The 14,110-nt window shown below is 34.9% G+C and overlaps 1 protein-coding gene across 1 annotated transcript in view; it reads right to left on the bottom strand.

Moving 5' to 3' along the window:
• The window catches only part of EXOC2 (exocyst complex component 2), a 115,767-nt gene that overhangs the window by 65,304 nt on the left and 36,353 nt on the right, over positions 1-14,110 (bottom strand). The window contains exons 8-11 of the mRNA XM_005425835.2: positions 10,875-11,020; positions 10,696-10,777; positions 10,102-10,204; positions 7,009-7,127 (exon numbers count right to left, since the gene is read on the bottom strand). Of these exons, the coding sequence (XP_005425892.1) occupies positions 7,009-7,127; positions 10,102-10,204; positions 10,696-10,777; positions 10,875-11,020 (450 nt within the window). The remainder of the gene's footprint in view (positions 1-7,008; positions 7,128-10,101; positions 10,205-10,695; positions 10,778-10,874; positions 11,021-14,110) is intronic.

Genomic DNA, 14,110 nt, shown 5'->3' with positions numbered 1-14,110 from the left:
CAGACTTCCTCACCAGCCTCAAACACCTTTGAACAGTTTTTCCTGTGCACAGCGGGCCCTTGTCCTGTGCTACAGCCTGACCACCCACTGTTGCTTGTTGACCAAACACACAGTGCCCGGAGCCCGCACTGACACAACCAGGATAAGATTCCTTTCAAGGACACCACAGTGAGAATTTCCATTTGGCTAGACAAGAAATTAGGCGAGTAGGAGAAACTACTGAAAAATTAACCTGCTCAGCAGATGAATAAGATTTATTATTATTATTCAGCAGATGAATAGCATTTTACTCTTTTTCTTAAATACTTTTTCTTTCTCACCTTATATTTTATAGTGATCAAGAAGAAAACGGATTGTTTTTCTAGAAAAGAGATGAGCATGGAAGATTAAAATTGATAGAAAAAATTGGTTTTGGGAGATATTTAGAAATGAATGCTTTTTAAAATCTTAAGGCTAGTCTTAATTACTGTAAATGTGTTTATAATGAAACTGCTTTTCAGTTTTCTACAGTAAGGGTAACTGGGCCTATTCTAGTGGTGTTCTAAGTATTCCACAGCCTAAGGATATGCCTTATTGTCAGCCCTTCAGACCAAAAAAATTCAGAAACAAGAGCAAAGCGTTCAAGTTCAGCAGATAAATAAAGATTACTCCATTTTACTAGCTCCAATAGACATTAAGATCATCAGCATTTCTGGAAGAACTCACTTTTCCTCCTGAAAAAGTACTGAAGACTGGAGCGGACACAAAGGTAAAATTCTGGCCACTGAAGAGTTTCAATCTATCTTCATTCATAATAATCTTTAAAACTTTGGTTTTAAGCTACCTGTGTTGCTTCTTAATCCCAACAGTTACTCTCTTTATAGTACTTTAATATTATTTAAAGTATTACATAAAATAAGAATGTCTCCTGAACTTCTGAACATGCTGGATTCTACTAAAATTTCTAAATTACAGCAAACTTACAAATACAGGTAGCAAGGGAGGAAAATGAGTCTGCTATCCATTTTTGTACTGATCAATTTTTATTCTCTCTCACTTTTTTTTTTTTTTAATTAATAACCCATTAAGGGTTTGCTTGACATCTGCTGTCAAAAGGGTATTTCTGCTATGGACAGGGGATGTGGTTTAGACATGAAATGGCTCCCAGCTGCAAGAATTCTTCTTCCAGATGTACAGTAAGCAAAGGCAATGGAAGAGAACCAGCTGCTAGGATAACAAATTGAAAAGGCCCTTTTGACACAAGCCTTGCCGGCCTGTCTGATCTAACAAAGATGGATCATTCATTGCAAGGTGAATAGAATCTCAGTGTGGCACAGAAAAAAAGAGCAACATTGTCAAAGCATCCATTTCTCTCTTTCACACCAAGTACAGCTGCTGTTACTCTGGCATACAAAAACCCTGCAGAATTTTTTACAATATTTGGAGAGCTGAGCATCATACTCAGTGCTGCAAAAATTATAGTTTTTTTCCACAATAAGAACTAAAAAAAATTATAATAATTAAAAAAAAAATCACAGAGACTGTACTATCATACTCTTGTTTGGAGAGCTAGCTCTACATTGGGAAGTTTAATAGGTTGTGTATTATATATTTTGCAAATCAAAGGGCAGCAGAAAGATCACACTACAACCATGTCAGTGTTTCCATTTACAGCTTTAGTTTCTAATCAGGTTAGCTATTAACAGGTAGTTTATTTTCAATAATATTACATGAAATCTCAAAGATTTGCATCACAGATGAGTGATTTAGGTCACTCAAAGAATCACCATCAAAGGTATTGGCAAAAATGGTTTTAAAAAGAATTTGTACGAGTGAGACTTGACAAAGCTTGCAACAACCTGTTAAGAAATTAAAGATTTCCCAGCCAGTTTAATGATAACTGATGGCAGTCCATACCCATTTTAGTTCAAAGGATCATGAAACCTACTAAGCCACTATTAAAGTCTAAGCAAATAACCACTGGCCACACAGAAAATAGTCTTAACCTCCACAGCTTCTATCCCTTATACTTGCATTAAGAATCCCATTGCTTAACTCCTTTTGGCTATCTGCCCAGTGCCTCAGGAAAATTTTAAACTAAACCTCATTTATTTACATTTATTTTCATGTCATCTTATGTCATTATGTTCTCCATGTTTCCTGCACTCCAACAAATCTGGGAAGCATAAACCATAGTGAAAAACTACAATTATGATTTAATAATAAATTGCCAAGTATAGTTGCAATTTAAAAATACGTAAAATCTTAACTGAAGGAAACCATTTAGTATCCAGGTACCAGATCTGAAAGTCCCTAGATCCCTACAAATCATAAGATCAGAGGTCAAAAGCAGCAATTTGGGCTTTAGCCAATACAAGGCATAAAATACCAGCACAAATCAGTTTACCATTCAAATATTTCTTACTAGAGATCTAATAAACACACTTTTGGGTGAGCATATGCTGTACCACGGTAACCTTTATATTCATGGCTTAAAAAACCACTCTTTTTCCATTTTTTTCTGTCTCATTCATCTCCTTAAGATATCTACATACTAAGTAATAGCAGCAAACTGGCTTTACCTACTTGAAGTCCTCACAGTAGACAGAACAGTGGGATATGATTAGAGAGATAACACTAATTCATCTATGCTTCAGGAAAACTTCATAACCATAAAAGAAAGTTTCAAAAACAACAAAGGAGCACAACTGCCTATTCCATGATTAAGGCAGACAGCATTTTAAGTTTTCCATTTAATGCAATAAATCCATATATTTAGAAGCACTACTACATAAGCAGAGCCAGAGCTCTGGCCAATTGCACATGGGTCCCACATCTACAGCTGTACCTTTAATGAAAGAATCTGACCATCAGAGAAGCAGGAGAATGCCTTAGTACAAAGACAGGAGCATGGGAGCTTAATGATTCTGGCATCCCCTGTACTGCCTCACTATGCCTTTGGCAAGGCTGTTTGGTCTCTTTGTCCTGGCTACTTATACTTCTGCACAGGAGGAATTGTGATCTGCTCTCTTATCTGCACTTTCACTCACTCCTTAAAACACGTGAGCTTGGAGTCAAGCAGTTTCTCATAATATGAATATCCCATGCCTGCATTTTTTTTGCCTCATAAATGAGGAAGGTCTGCTATAGCAAGAAACAGATAGGCTAAAGGCAATGATGGGTGAGTAACAGCAGCCATATTTTAGCACATAATGAAACATTAATCTATATAATGCAAGATTAATCAGCAAACCAACAGGGTTGTTTAGACTGAGGGGAAACACTACATCCATACACATACAGAGTTATTCCTCAAGGGAAATAATACACTCCAAAATGCTGCTGTGAAGTACTTCATACACAGGACTTGAGAGAATTCCCCATCCTACTTGCACCCATTGAAATAAATGCAACTAATTAACTAATGATCAGATTATAATAGATGATCAAAGTTTATTAAAATCAAAGGAAAGATTGAATTAAACAATTTGCTGTTGGCAGTTGTCAGCTTTTTAAGTCACAATGCCAATTATTTGACAAAGCTTAGCACAGCTGGATATGCTCTTTCAGTTTTTGGAAATAATATTAACACAAGTTGGATTAACTGGAAACAGACAGTATTGGAAACACACAGGATTTCTGCTGACCCCTGAAATAAAATATGAGAAAGAACTCCAGGATCATTACAGTCATGTAAACTCGCCATGGTTTCTTCTTTCAGGTTGCGTCAGAGATTGCACCATGATATGATATTAGATGATACTTTGCACATCTAGGACATAATTCCAATTGCTGAGTATTTCTTACAAAACGGAGTTCATCTATGGTAATATACAAGCCCAGAGGTTTTTTTTTTTAAAGAATTCTTGTGATAGTAGTGAAGGATTCACACTTAGATCAAAAATACATACTTAGGTATCAACGTCAAACAAACATGTTTAACATATAAATATATCTTTAATACACAAAGTTCTGATAGGACATTCCAATACCTTGGCATCTAAATTAGCTCACTCTTGTCCTTCAATTTGGAGACCCTTGGAAATTATTAACAAGAGTGCAATCATCAGGTAAGGACCCTAGAGAGGATGCAAGAATACTAGACTGACTTCTTGTCAGTACTGGGGATTTTTCCTGACTGCCATTACTATTGTCCTGGATAAGGCAAAATCTCTTACAGACAACAGGAGAAGATGCTATTTCTATATTAGAAAATGAAATTATTTCAGTTGTAATGACAAATGGGTCAGCCTTATTGTTGTGTGGAGACAACTGGAAAAATTTTGTCCCATATAATACAGTGTTGACTTATACTAGTGACTAAATTTGGAGTAAGTTCTTGAATTTGCTTGGGATTGTGTTTTAGCCTATTTAACAAATAATTGCAGTGTAAGCCTTCCCTTCCTGAATACATCATGGCCAGCAAATAAATTCTTTGAGAATATTTGCAGTTTGACAATCATCTGCAAAAATCCTGTCCAGAATGTCTAAGGTTTTAAAAAACCCCAACCATATCCAGGTAAGAAAAGCAGGGACTTTGTCTAATTCCAAACCTATTTAAAGTAGTAAAAGTCATGTGTAATGACTCAGAGCACAGTTCTCCTTTCAAAACTAATAAAATAGTAGCAAAATACTTTGGCAAAAGCTCAGCTGAAAGGTGAAAATTTTTGCAGAAATGTAAAAATAGATACAATCTGCTACTGAGGTTTAAGTTTACTATGCTGAAAAGTTTCGACTCAATCATAATATGAAAACTGCCATTTGCTAGAAACAACAGAAATCTATTCTTTTCATTAGAATACCAGTCTTATGACCCATCTCTTCCTCCAAATGCTCGATAAACAAAAAAGTACATCTTTTTTTGAAGCATGTGTTAAGTGGACGACTTAAATGTTTGAAAATTTATTATCATTTTATCTTAAAAAGGGCCTATGAATTTACGAATATATAAACATTTCTAACTTGTTTGAGTTGATTAGATCCCACAGTCTTGCATAACCAAACTGAGCAAATCTCCACACCTTCCCTGTTTGAAAAGCACACACCTATTAAAGTAGATTAAAATGCATGCTGTGCCTCTGATCACAACCAGCACTGTTCTACTTGGCAGTTAAAACCAATCCTTCTGAATTCTCTTTTTTTCTGTCTCCTACCTGGTGTATGCCAAAATGAAACGTCTGTGGAAAATTAAAATCATGCTCAGCAACTTTCCTTTGTCCTACTAGATATTAAGTGAGAAATTCAATCATCTAGGATTGATTCTTGAGTATTTTAAAATCTGTACAAAAAACTATTACCAGTGGAACACCACACAGAAGGCTGGAAAAAAATGATTTGCATTTGATGAGCTGTTAGCATTTATTTCATACGTGCACAAAATATTAACTATTGATACTTGCATTTGCTGGGCATTCAAGTTATTTAACTTCCCTCTTCTGTGAGTCAAACAAAGCTGTATCATAATGGCCCCTCTGACATGATGGCCGAGGTAAGCAGTTTTGTTGCAACAAAAATACCAAACATGTTGAGATTTTTCAAAACAAATACAGGAATTTAGACACTTTTTCCACTCATTCACTGGAGCCTGCATGTCAAAATTACATAGACTACTAAAACAAAAAGTGTCAAGCACTAAGTATCATAATGTCTCTATCTGTCTCGCTAAAAAGCTGGAAAATGGCCATACAAAATTTTTTAAGTGAGAGAAGAAGGAAGCTTAGAATTATTAACCATGGCTGTTTTCACAAGTGAGTTTTGCTCCTGGTAACTTAATGTTGTGAGGCAGGTGGCAGTGCCTCACGAGGGCTTTTGACAAGGAAAGAAGATGGGGGGTTTGGAAACATTCTAAATTTTGACCAAGATGCCTGGAAAACAGTGTGGCATTCCAGCTGGTTCCACAGCACTTCATACTGTGTAGTTGAACAACAATGGTCTGTGCACACTTTTAAGCTAAAACTTACTGACACTGCTGTCACAAGTGATGCACCCTGTGAACTCCTTATCTCGCGTCACAACCCGTGCAACAGAGAGTTAAAGCCTCTGCAGAAAATTTACAACACATTTCTACAGCAGCTCCAACTCAGTAAAACTGCTGTGGTTTCTCAGAAAAAAATACCTTATTTGGTTTGGGATATGCATGCACTAACACTAAACATGGGAGTTACCTGTAAGCCAAGGGATGCCAGATTCCAATATGCCTATTCATTTCAGAAGTGGCAGCAAACTCTGTAAGACTTCTTAAGAAACAAGGTACTGCTTCTATTTCCTAATTTGAAAATCCAGTTTTCAGATTTTACTACTAGAAATGTCAGGCCAGCAGCCTTCCACCGGCTGGAAGGCTTTTTATATGTAGGCCAATGTGATAGATCTTGTTAATTTGTAGCTAAGTTGCAGCCATACCTGCAAGCAATACCTACACATTTCTTTGAGGAGCAACGTTGTCAAAGACAGAATATAACTATGTATTCATATTGGTCTAAATAATAACTTTGCCTAAATATCCCCTTTGTCCAGCTCACAGGTCTGTGCAGATTCAGTGCAATCTGAATTTTGAAACTGCACACAAAGAGGAGGACTCCATAGTATCATTCACTACATGTCAAGGAATTAAGCATAATTCCACTGTGCCCCAATATCCCAGATATCCATATACTAACAGAATATCTTGTGACCAAGTAATCTAACCAGCAAATTCACAGAACAATCCAAACTTGATATGGCCTCAAAGAAATGTTTCAAGCGAACAGTACGCCATGGATAAATGATTGAAATTTAATGCTTTTCCCATGTAAAGAGCTTAAAAGTTATAAATTAAGCAAAAAGAAAACTCCAACTGCTGTTTTGTGTTTATAACAGAATAAAGAAAAAGTAAGTCAGTATTCAGCTTTGTAAAAAGCTATCTAAATTGATGCGGAAAACCTGAAATATCTTCTATACACTAGAATAAAATAAAAGGCAATGACAAATTCCTAAATGCCAATGTGTATATATATACATATATATAAAGATAAAATTAAAATGTATCCTTGCCTTTTTGTTCTTTAACATAGCTCTCCTTACAGTTGTGCATGAGCTGCAGAATCCACTGATGTTGAGCACCAATGCACTGCCAAGCTGGGTCCCCAGGTGCATGAAGATCAGAAAGATATCTGTAAAATCCAGTCCAAAAATCACAGTTCTGACTTGACACTCTGAAGGCCTCATTAAAACAGACCAAGCATGTACTAAGAAATACTTTTACTTTTTTTACATAAGTTTAAAAATTCAAGAACAGGTATTAAGATACACTCACATCCACTGCAAACAGAAGTTTTGCATTTGCCCTTCTTCAATTAGTGAGGAAAAATTCCACCAAAAAATTATAGATAAAAAACCGTTTAATATCATATTAGTATGTATTTCCAGTTATGTCTCTAGTAAAGTATGCAGGAAACCAAACTCTTTATCTACAAGGTTGCAGTTTAGTGCTTCAGATTTGAGGGAAACCAGTGATGGCATCTCAAGCACATAAAATATAGTGTTTTTCTTCCTATTGATATTATATGATTGTATCATCATGTAATTTTAACAAGTAATTAGAGAAGGAATTAATTTCTGGCAGCTCATTAATTTTAGCACATGCATGCACAAACATATGTAAATCAAGCTCCTGGGCTGTCTCTTTGTTTATTTTGGTCTAGTGCTTTTTAGTCCATGTACAGTCTGAAAAAAAAAAAGTGGGGGAGATAACAAAAAGGATTGTGGCTTCTAAATTGCAGAAGCAAAATACTGTCTGTCTTTAGGGAGAGAGGAGTATTAGAAGCCGGCTGTTGCGATTTCGAAGAGAACACAAAAAGAATGTAGTCTCATGTACGTTATTCAAGACTATCTGACAACAGCACTTCTAAAAGAGTATTTTCAAAAAGTGCTGGCTGCTCTACTGTTCGAGGCACTCTTAGATTTTGCATTAATGAGCCTTGGGACAGATTAAAAAAGTCAAGATGCTTAAGGTGAACTATACTGATAAATTATCTTAAGCAGCACAGGGAATGTTTACTCCCTCACAAAAGCTGTTTTACTACAATCGTACCTAACGTTAATTAGGACTAGGTTGAATTCTGCCTTCTTTGACGAAAGTCTGCAGCACTTGAAGAAAAAATAAACTGTCAAAGTAGGACTGGTTGGATGGATGAGAAAATTACACAACTAACCATTTTGACAGGGTGACATTTATAAATTATGAGCTTAAGTCCTTTTTAATGTTATGAGGGTCTTTAGTCTTAGGCACAAAACTGGAAAAAAGAATTACCACTGGTCTTGAAATACATACATCTACTTGGATGCTAAGTGCTATGGTAAACTATTTCTCAACAGTATAAAATAATTAACAGTGTGAATATCCTAATACAATGAGAGGAAAATATTGAATTGAGGCCTAATTATAAACATTAAATATCTGAAGGAGAAAATGACAGTAGGTCGTTTCTTAGGTCTTGGTCAGCCTTCAACTTCAGAGACATACAAAACAAGTGTATCAAGGAAGAAAAAACCCTCATAAAAAGGGTAGGATTTATGGAAACTATTTTACAATTTGGATTTTGTTAGTTTCATTTTTGCTTAAGTCCCCTGAAGAAAATTTACTTCATACCTTGCATTCAGAAAATTTACACTAATATACCCATGTATACTTGGAGTACTGAAAATAATTTAACAATTTTGTAGGCTGGGATTCTGTTGATTAATTAGAACTGAATTATTCCGCATTCATCCACTCCCTGCTCTTCTTTATTATACTTCTACATGTGGAATACATTTTGTTACATTAACACAGTCTGCTTTAACATAAACTGGGGTATTTTTAAAGATTCAATAGTTCAAGGTAAGTGGCTAGAAAACACCTTAAAAATAATCAACCAAAACAACCAACCCCAAAAACTCAAGCAAGAATCAATAAAACACAAGCAACCAAAAAAATCTCACAAGAAACCTCAAACAAAAAAACAGAATCAAGCACATGTACCACTATAAGTCTTTCAAAGAACCCTTAGAAAAGGTCCCAAGACCTGGCTTAGGTTAAGCAGCTGCTTTTTAAAGTTTTCAAGTGTCACAGAGAAAAGGAATAGCCAATGACATATTCACAGACATAAAATTCATCTTAAAAACCAATTCTAATGCACAGGCAATATTTACAGAGCATCCAGAAGAATGAGAAGCACTCGGCATAAATGCACACAGGTCACTGTAGTCATAAACTCACATGATGCAAGGGGACCTAGGACACCAACACCACACTTGGGCCTGGTGTACACACAAAACACTGAAGACCTTGTGCAGGTGTTTGAATTTTACAAATGCTTCCTGCACAGCACATTTGGTCTGCTTCTTTTACGATAACTGGTAAAAACACTGAGATTGTCAAGACACACTAGTAACCCTGGTAGCATTCAAATCTCAGAAGCTTTCTAAATAAAGCCATCAAATGTTCCAGAGCACTCTAAAATTTGGCACCAACTACTGAAAGGTTGAAGTCTACATCAGATCATCTCAGCAGCCCTACAACAGACATCAGTTTTGTGAAAAATAGATAATCTGTAAATGTTAATGAAAACTGGGCAACTGGTTCATGTTCATGAAATACAAAGGAACTTCATTGGTAAGCCTGAGCAATAAAAGAGCCAATATCACTTTCAAACAACAGAACAGTCTGGATTAAAGCCTCCCTGTCATCTGACTCAGGATGATTCCATTTCAACGTCAAGTCAAACTGAAGTGTAAGACAAGTTAATAAGGAATCTATTTTGAGGTATGCAGACTAGGACTGGTCATTTCAAACACAGCTTGCAATACGTGGGTTTAGAGAATGCAACAAAATCTCAACAGGCCTTAAAGATTTAAAAAATTAAATTCAGATCTCAATTATGCTGCATTAAATTGGTCTCAATCAAGAACTGGTTTCCAGTCTTTCAATAAACAATCCAGTACCATTCCATTGCCATTATTTATATAATCATGAAGTCTCAAAATACTCACAGTTTTAAAATCAGTATTTAAACCATAGTAAAACTAGTCACTACCCTATTTAGGAAACATTTAAATACACATTTAACACCACATGTCTGATGAAGGCACTAGGCAAATGATTACCTTATATAACGTTTCTGATCATGCAACGTTGATGGAGTTTCAAGCAGCTTATCCAACAAAAGTTCTCGTAAAGCTTCAATTCTGGTTTCAACTTCAGCATAATCTAGGAGTAGGGAGCAGGAATAAATCCTTAAGCAGTGTAATGAACTGAAAATTACATTATTTTCCTAGGGTATCAGACACTTTTGGAGCTAATGTGGAAACCAATACAAATAATTTTATAACACGCCATATCTGAACATATTATACATGGCAGTTTTACAAAACCAGAGAATTAGACTTTCAAGTCTCTTCAACAATATGTGAGAAAGATACTTACAGTCACATTTCAATTGCTGTAATCTTTTTTTATGTCCAGTAATACCAAGCCTAAATAAATAAATATAATTGGCCATGATTCCACATTTTGCAGTATATACCTCACTCAGAAAACTTGCCAGATATATTGCCTAGAGTAATTCACACCATAAATCCATAATTTGTATGGATGAAAATCTGTATCAAAACCACATAAAACTCTTTGGCCTCCTGTGTGCTTTTTAGCCTTTAAGCTAAAAAACCCGAAACCATTAAATAACAGAATCCGCATCTTACATTTTTTGAACACTTGAACCTCTGTCTTTCCGAAGAGGGACTTGGCTTTTTCGTAGTCATTAATAACCACATCATAATCGCCCTTAAAAACAAAACCAAGCATTTACATTTGTCAAGAAAAAGATCAGTGTCAAAAGGCTACTTTCAGCAAACAGAAAATTATTTTTAAAGTATTATACCTTTTGGATATTTCTTTCAATGTTTAAGGGAAGATTGAAAAGAAATTTAAAGCGCTGAAGAACATTAAGCGCGTTTCTTGTTGAATCAGCTTTGTCCTTGCGACCCAGCACTTCTTGAAATAAGGTATCTGCTGTGTTACTGGCTCCTATTTCAAAAAAGGGTGACAGTAAGAAAAAGTAGAGTAAGTAATCAGTTGAAATCACAAACAGATTTTCTTCATTTTAATGAGTTATTCAAGGTGTTTTTAGAGCAAATGACTAATTATTGCTGATTTTCATACTTTTTTGTTCAACTGTGTTAACATTTTACAACAGCTGAAATTCTATTTCAAAGTGAACCACTTAGCATTTTAATGTGGTAAGACCCCTGTGCGATTAAAAACAATCACTCTTTCCTAATTTCAAATGTTTAGCTTTGCTGCAGATATTTTATAGTTTGCTTTGGCTCCAGATGTACATTTTACAACCAAATTATGCATCTCAGGATATAGAAAAAGCCATAGAAAGCTTTACATTTAAAATAAGTATAATTACATTTTGGTAATTAATGTCAGAGCTTCTAAAGTTATCACTGGGTTTTGCAAAAAAATGTTTAATGTTTTTAAGTCAAGTCTTAAAAATTATTAACAATATTTGAGCCACTTAAAAGTACCGATGGTCAAGACAAAGACAACGTCATGACTAAAAAAGTCTAACTAGCTGGTCACTGTAACAGAATTAATAGAAATTGTCTTCACATTGCATTAAAACTCTTACTGGCTTCATCACACACAGGATGAAGCCTTAGTCAACAATTTCATGTATTTAAGTCTCCATACTATCTACGAATACTCTTCAATAAATACATTAAATATCGCCCTAAAACCTTTCCTATCAAAACTAAAAAGGCTTCTATTTTCTAATAAAGATTGTTTCCTAACACAGAATAATAAAATTTCATTTTTAGCAGAGGAGACTTACACTACATATGAATATTTGCATTTTTCAACTTATGACTTACTTTTAATTAACCAAAACAAAACAAAAAAGGGGGAACCGCTTTAGCCTTTTTGATCATTGCGTGTAGAAGTTTCTACATTATCTGGTCTAGTGACTATACTTTAAGCAAAGATGAAAAAAATTACATCAGTCTCGCTGGGTGGCTCGCATGCCATTTTCTCTAGTCAACACTGTGGGTGGCCTGCTCATGTTAAAAGTAGTCTTTGTAAAATAATTGTTATATCTAAATAATGTTTAAACTTTGTTGAAATTTTGAAGCCTTGATGTAAAAAAAAGTTTTGTCAGGACATCTATTTCCACCACATACTATTCAGGATAGAATACTTTAATCCATTAAGGAAAAATGCACAATGAAAACAGTTAGCTGCACATTTAAATACAGATCACTGTTAAAGTATGATTTTTCTCAAGGTTATAAGAAATTATTGTTTTGTAAATCCTTCTAGTAAATAACATTTTGTTTGTTTGAATTCATATATTTCTTCTGTATTCTCTTAACACCCCAGAAGCAATGTGCTGTACCTGGGAATTAAAGTTATATTCAAAAAGGTTTTTTTTGTTTTTATTTTTTTTATTTTTATTTAATGCAAACCTTTTTTAAAAGGTAATTGACAACTGCAGGAAGACCACAGTGAATTCTATTTTCAGCTCTTTATGAAATCCTCAATTCAGGTAAATGATTCTATTTTTTTTCAGGGTACTTTTCCTGTTTTATAAGAAATTGAAATATATCAGATTACTTAATAATGTATTCATAAAATTCAATACTTAACGCAAAACAGGTCTACCTTTTTAGAATTAAAATATTGTAACATTTCTTCCCTCCTCATCCCTCCAAATTCTTTCTACAATAACAATCTTTATCTCTTGATTACTGATGAACCATCCATGGATAAAGTTTCAGTTCTTATATTGACTAATTATGTTTTCAAAATGGATGATTCATCTACAGTGCATGAATTTTTTTACTTCAAAATAAATCTCTAGTTATTCAACAGTTGTCTGTCTTAGAGCCTGACAAAAACGCTACATAAAGGAATTTGATTAACCTCCTTTAATATGCAATTCTTCATTAAATTAATTATACAGCACTCTATGTTTTTAATAAAATAAATTAAACAGCTTGTTTAGTAATTAAATTGAGCAAAAATTCCAAACATCTATAATTCCAGCTGAAACACCAAAGTGTTCCTTTACTATAGCAAGCCACTTCAATTCAAGAATTTTGAACCCTCTTAACATGCATTCAGATGCTGTGGAAAACATGCTCATTTTTAAGGGTTTGTAAGCAAGCTCATGCAACAGCAGCTGTCTCTCAAAACATGCACCTACAGCCCACAAAATGCACAATTCAACTAAAGAATTAAAGTCATCTTTGAAAGCAGTCCCTGCTACTCATGGATTATGGAAGCTTTTCAGTGGTCAGGCAAGAAACAAAGCTTTGATCCTAAACTACTTTGCATAATATTATTTACTCTTTTAAAATCCTTGTATTCCTACTTCCCTGCCTCCCACCCATCATGACTTGCAAAGTATCGTGAGGAAAAGCAGCCAATTCTTTTCATAGCAGAGCCAAACTTCAAACCACTCTGAAGTGTCTGGCACAAGTTCCTCTACCATTCCAGCTTGAAAAAGACAGCTTGCATTGTCTACGTAGAGAGTTCAGACACCATTTATCAAATGAAACAGTAATTATACATTATAGGTAAATTTGTCTCATATTAGTGTGTATAGGAAAATAACACAGACCTAAGTTTTTGCTTTTTTATTTAAAATCTGTTACGCGGTTTAGTACAAGGGCAAGTGCACTCCAAGGAATCTATGCTTGGAGCATGACATGGCCTAAATACGGAGCACTGAGGATTGCACTGGAAAAATTTCAACAAATGCTTCTTTTTCTGCTACCTAGATGTGCCAAATATTCTGCACACAGACACATGCTACAGTCTATATAGAGGTGTGAGGCTTTATGTGGTATTTTTTGGTGATTTTTAATTTTTTGGCACTTTGTTTTTTTTATTTCAGGCATCAAGATGAGAGAATAACAATGTTCAAAGTACACCTTTATTGTGAGCATCAAGGAATCCCGACTGAAAAGGGCTAGAGCTGTTCACAAAACCCCCTGCTTTCTTTGTGCTCCCCACACAAACACACATACAGTCACTGCTTTCTTCATACAAGAGAAGAAAAACAGTGAACTTCCATGTCACTTTCTTGATTTCATAAAACACAGTCAG

The sequence above is a fragment of the Geospiza fortis genome, unplaced genomic scaffold, assembly GCF_000277835.1.
Source record: "Geospiza fortis unplaced genomic scaffold, GeoFor_1.0 scaffold154, whole genome shotgun sequence".
Taxonomy (NCBI): Eukaryota; Metazoa; Chordata; class Aves; order Passeriformes; family Thraupidae; genus Geospiza; species Geospiza fortis.
This window is presented reverse-complemented; position numbering and strand designations above follow the sequence as displayed.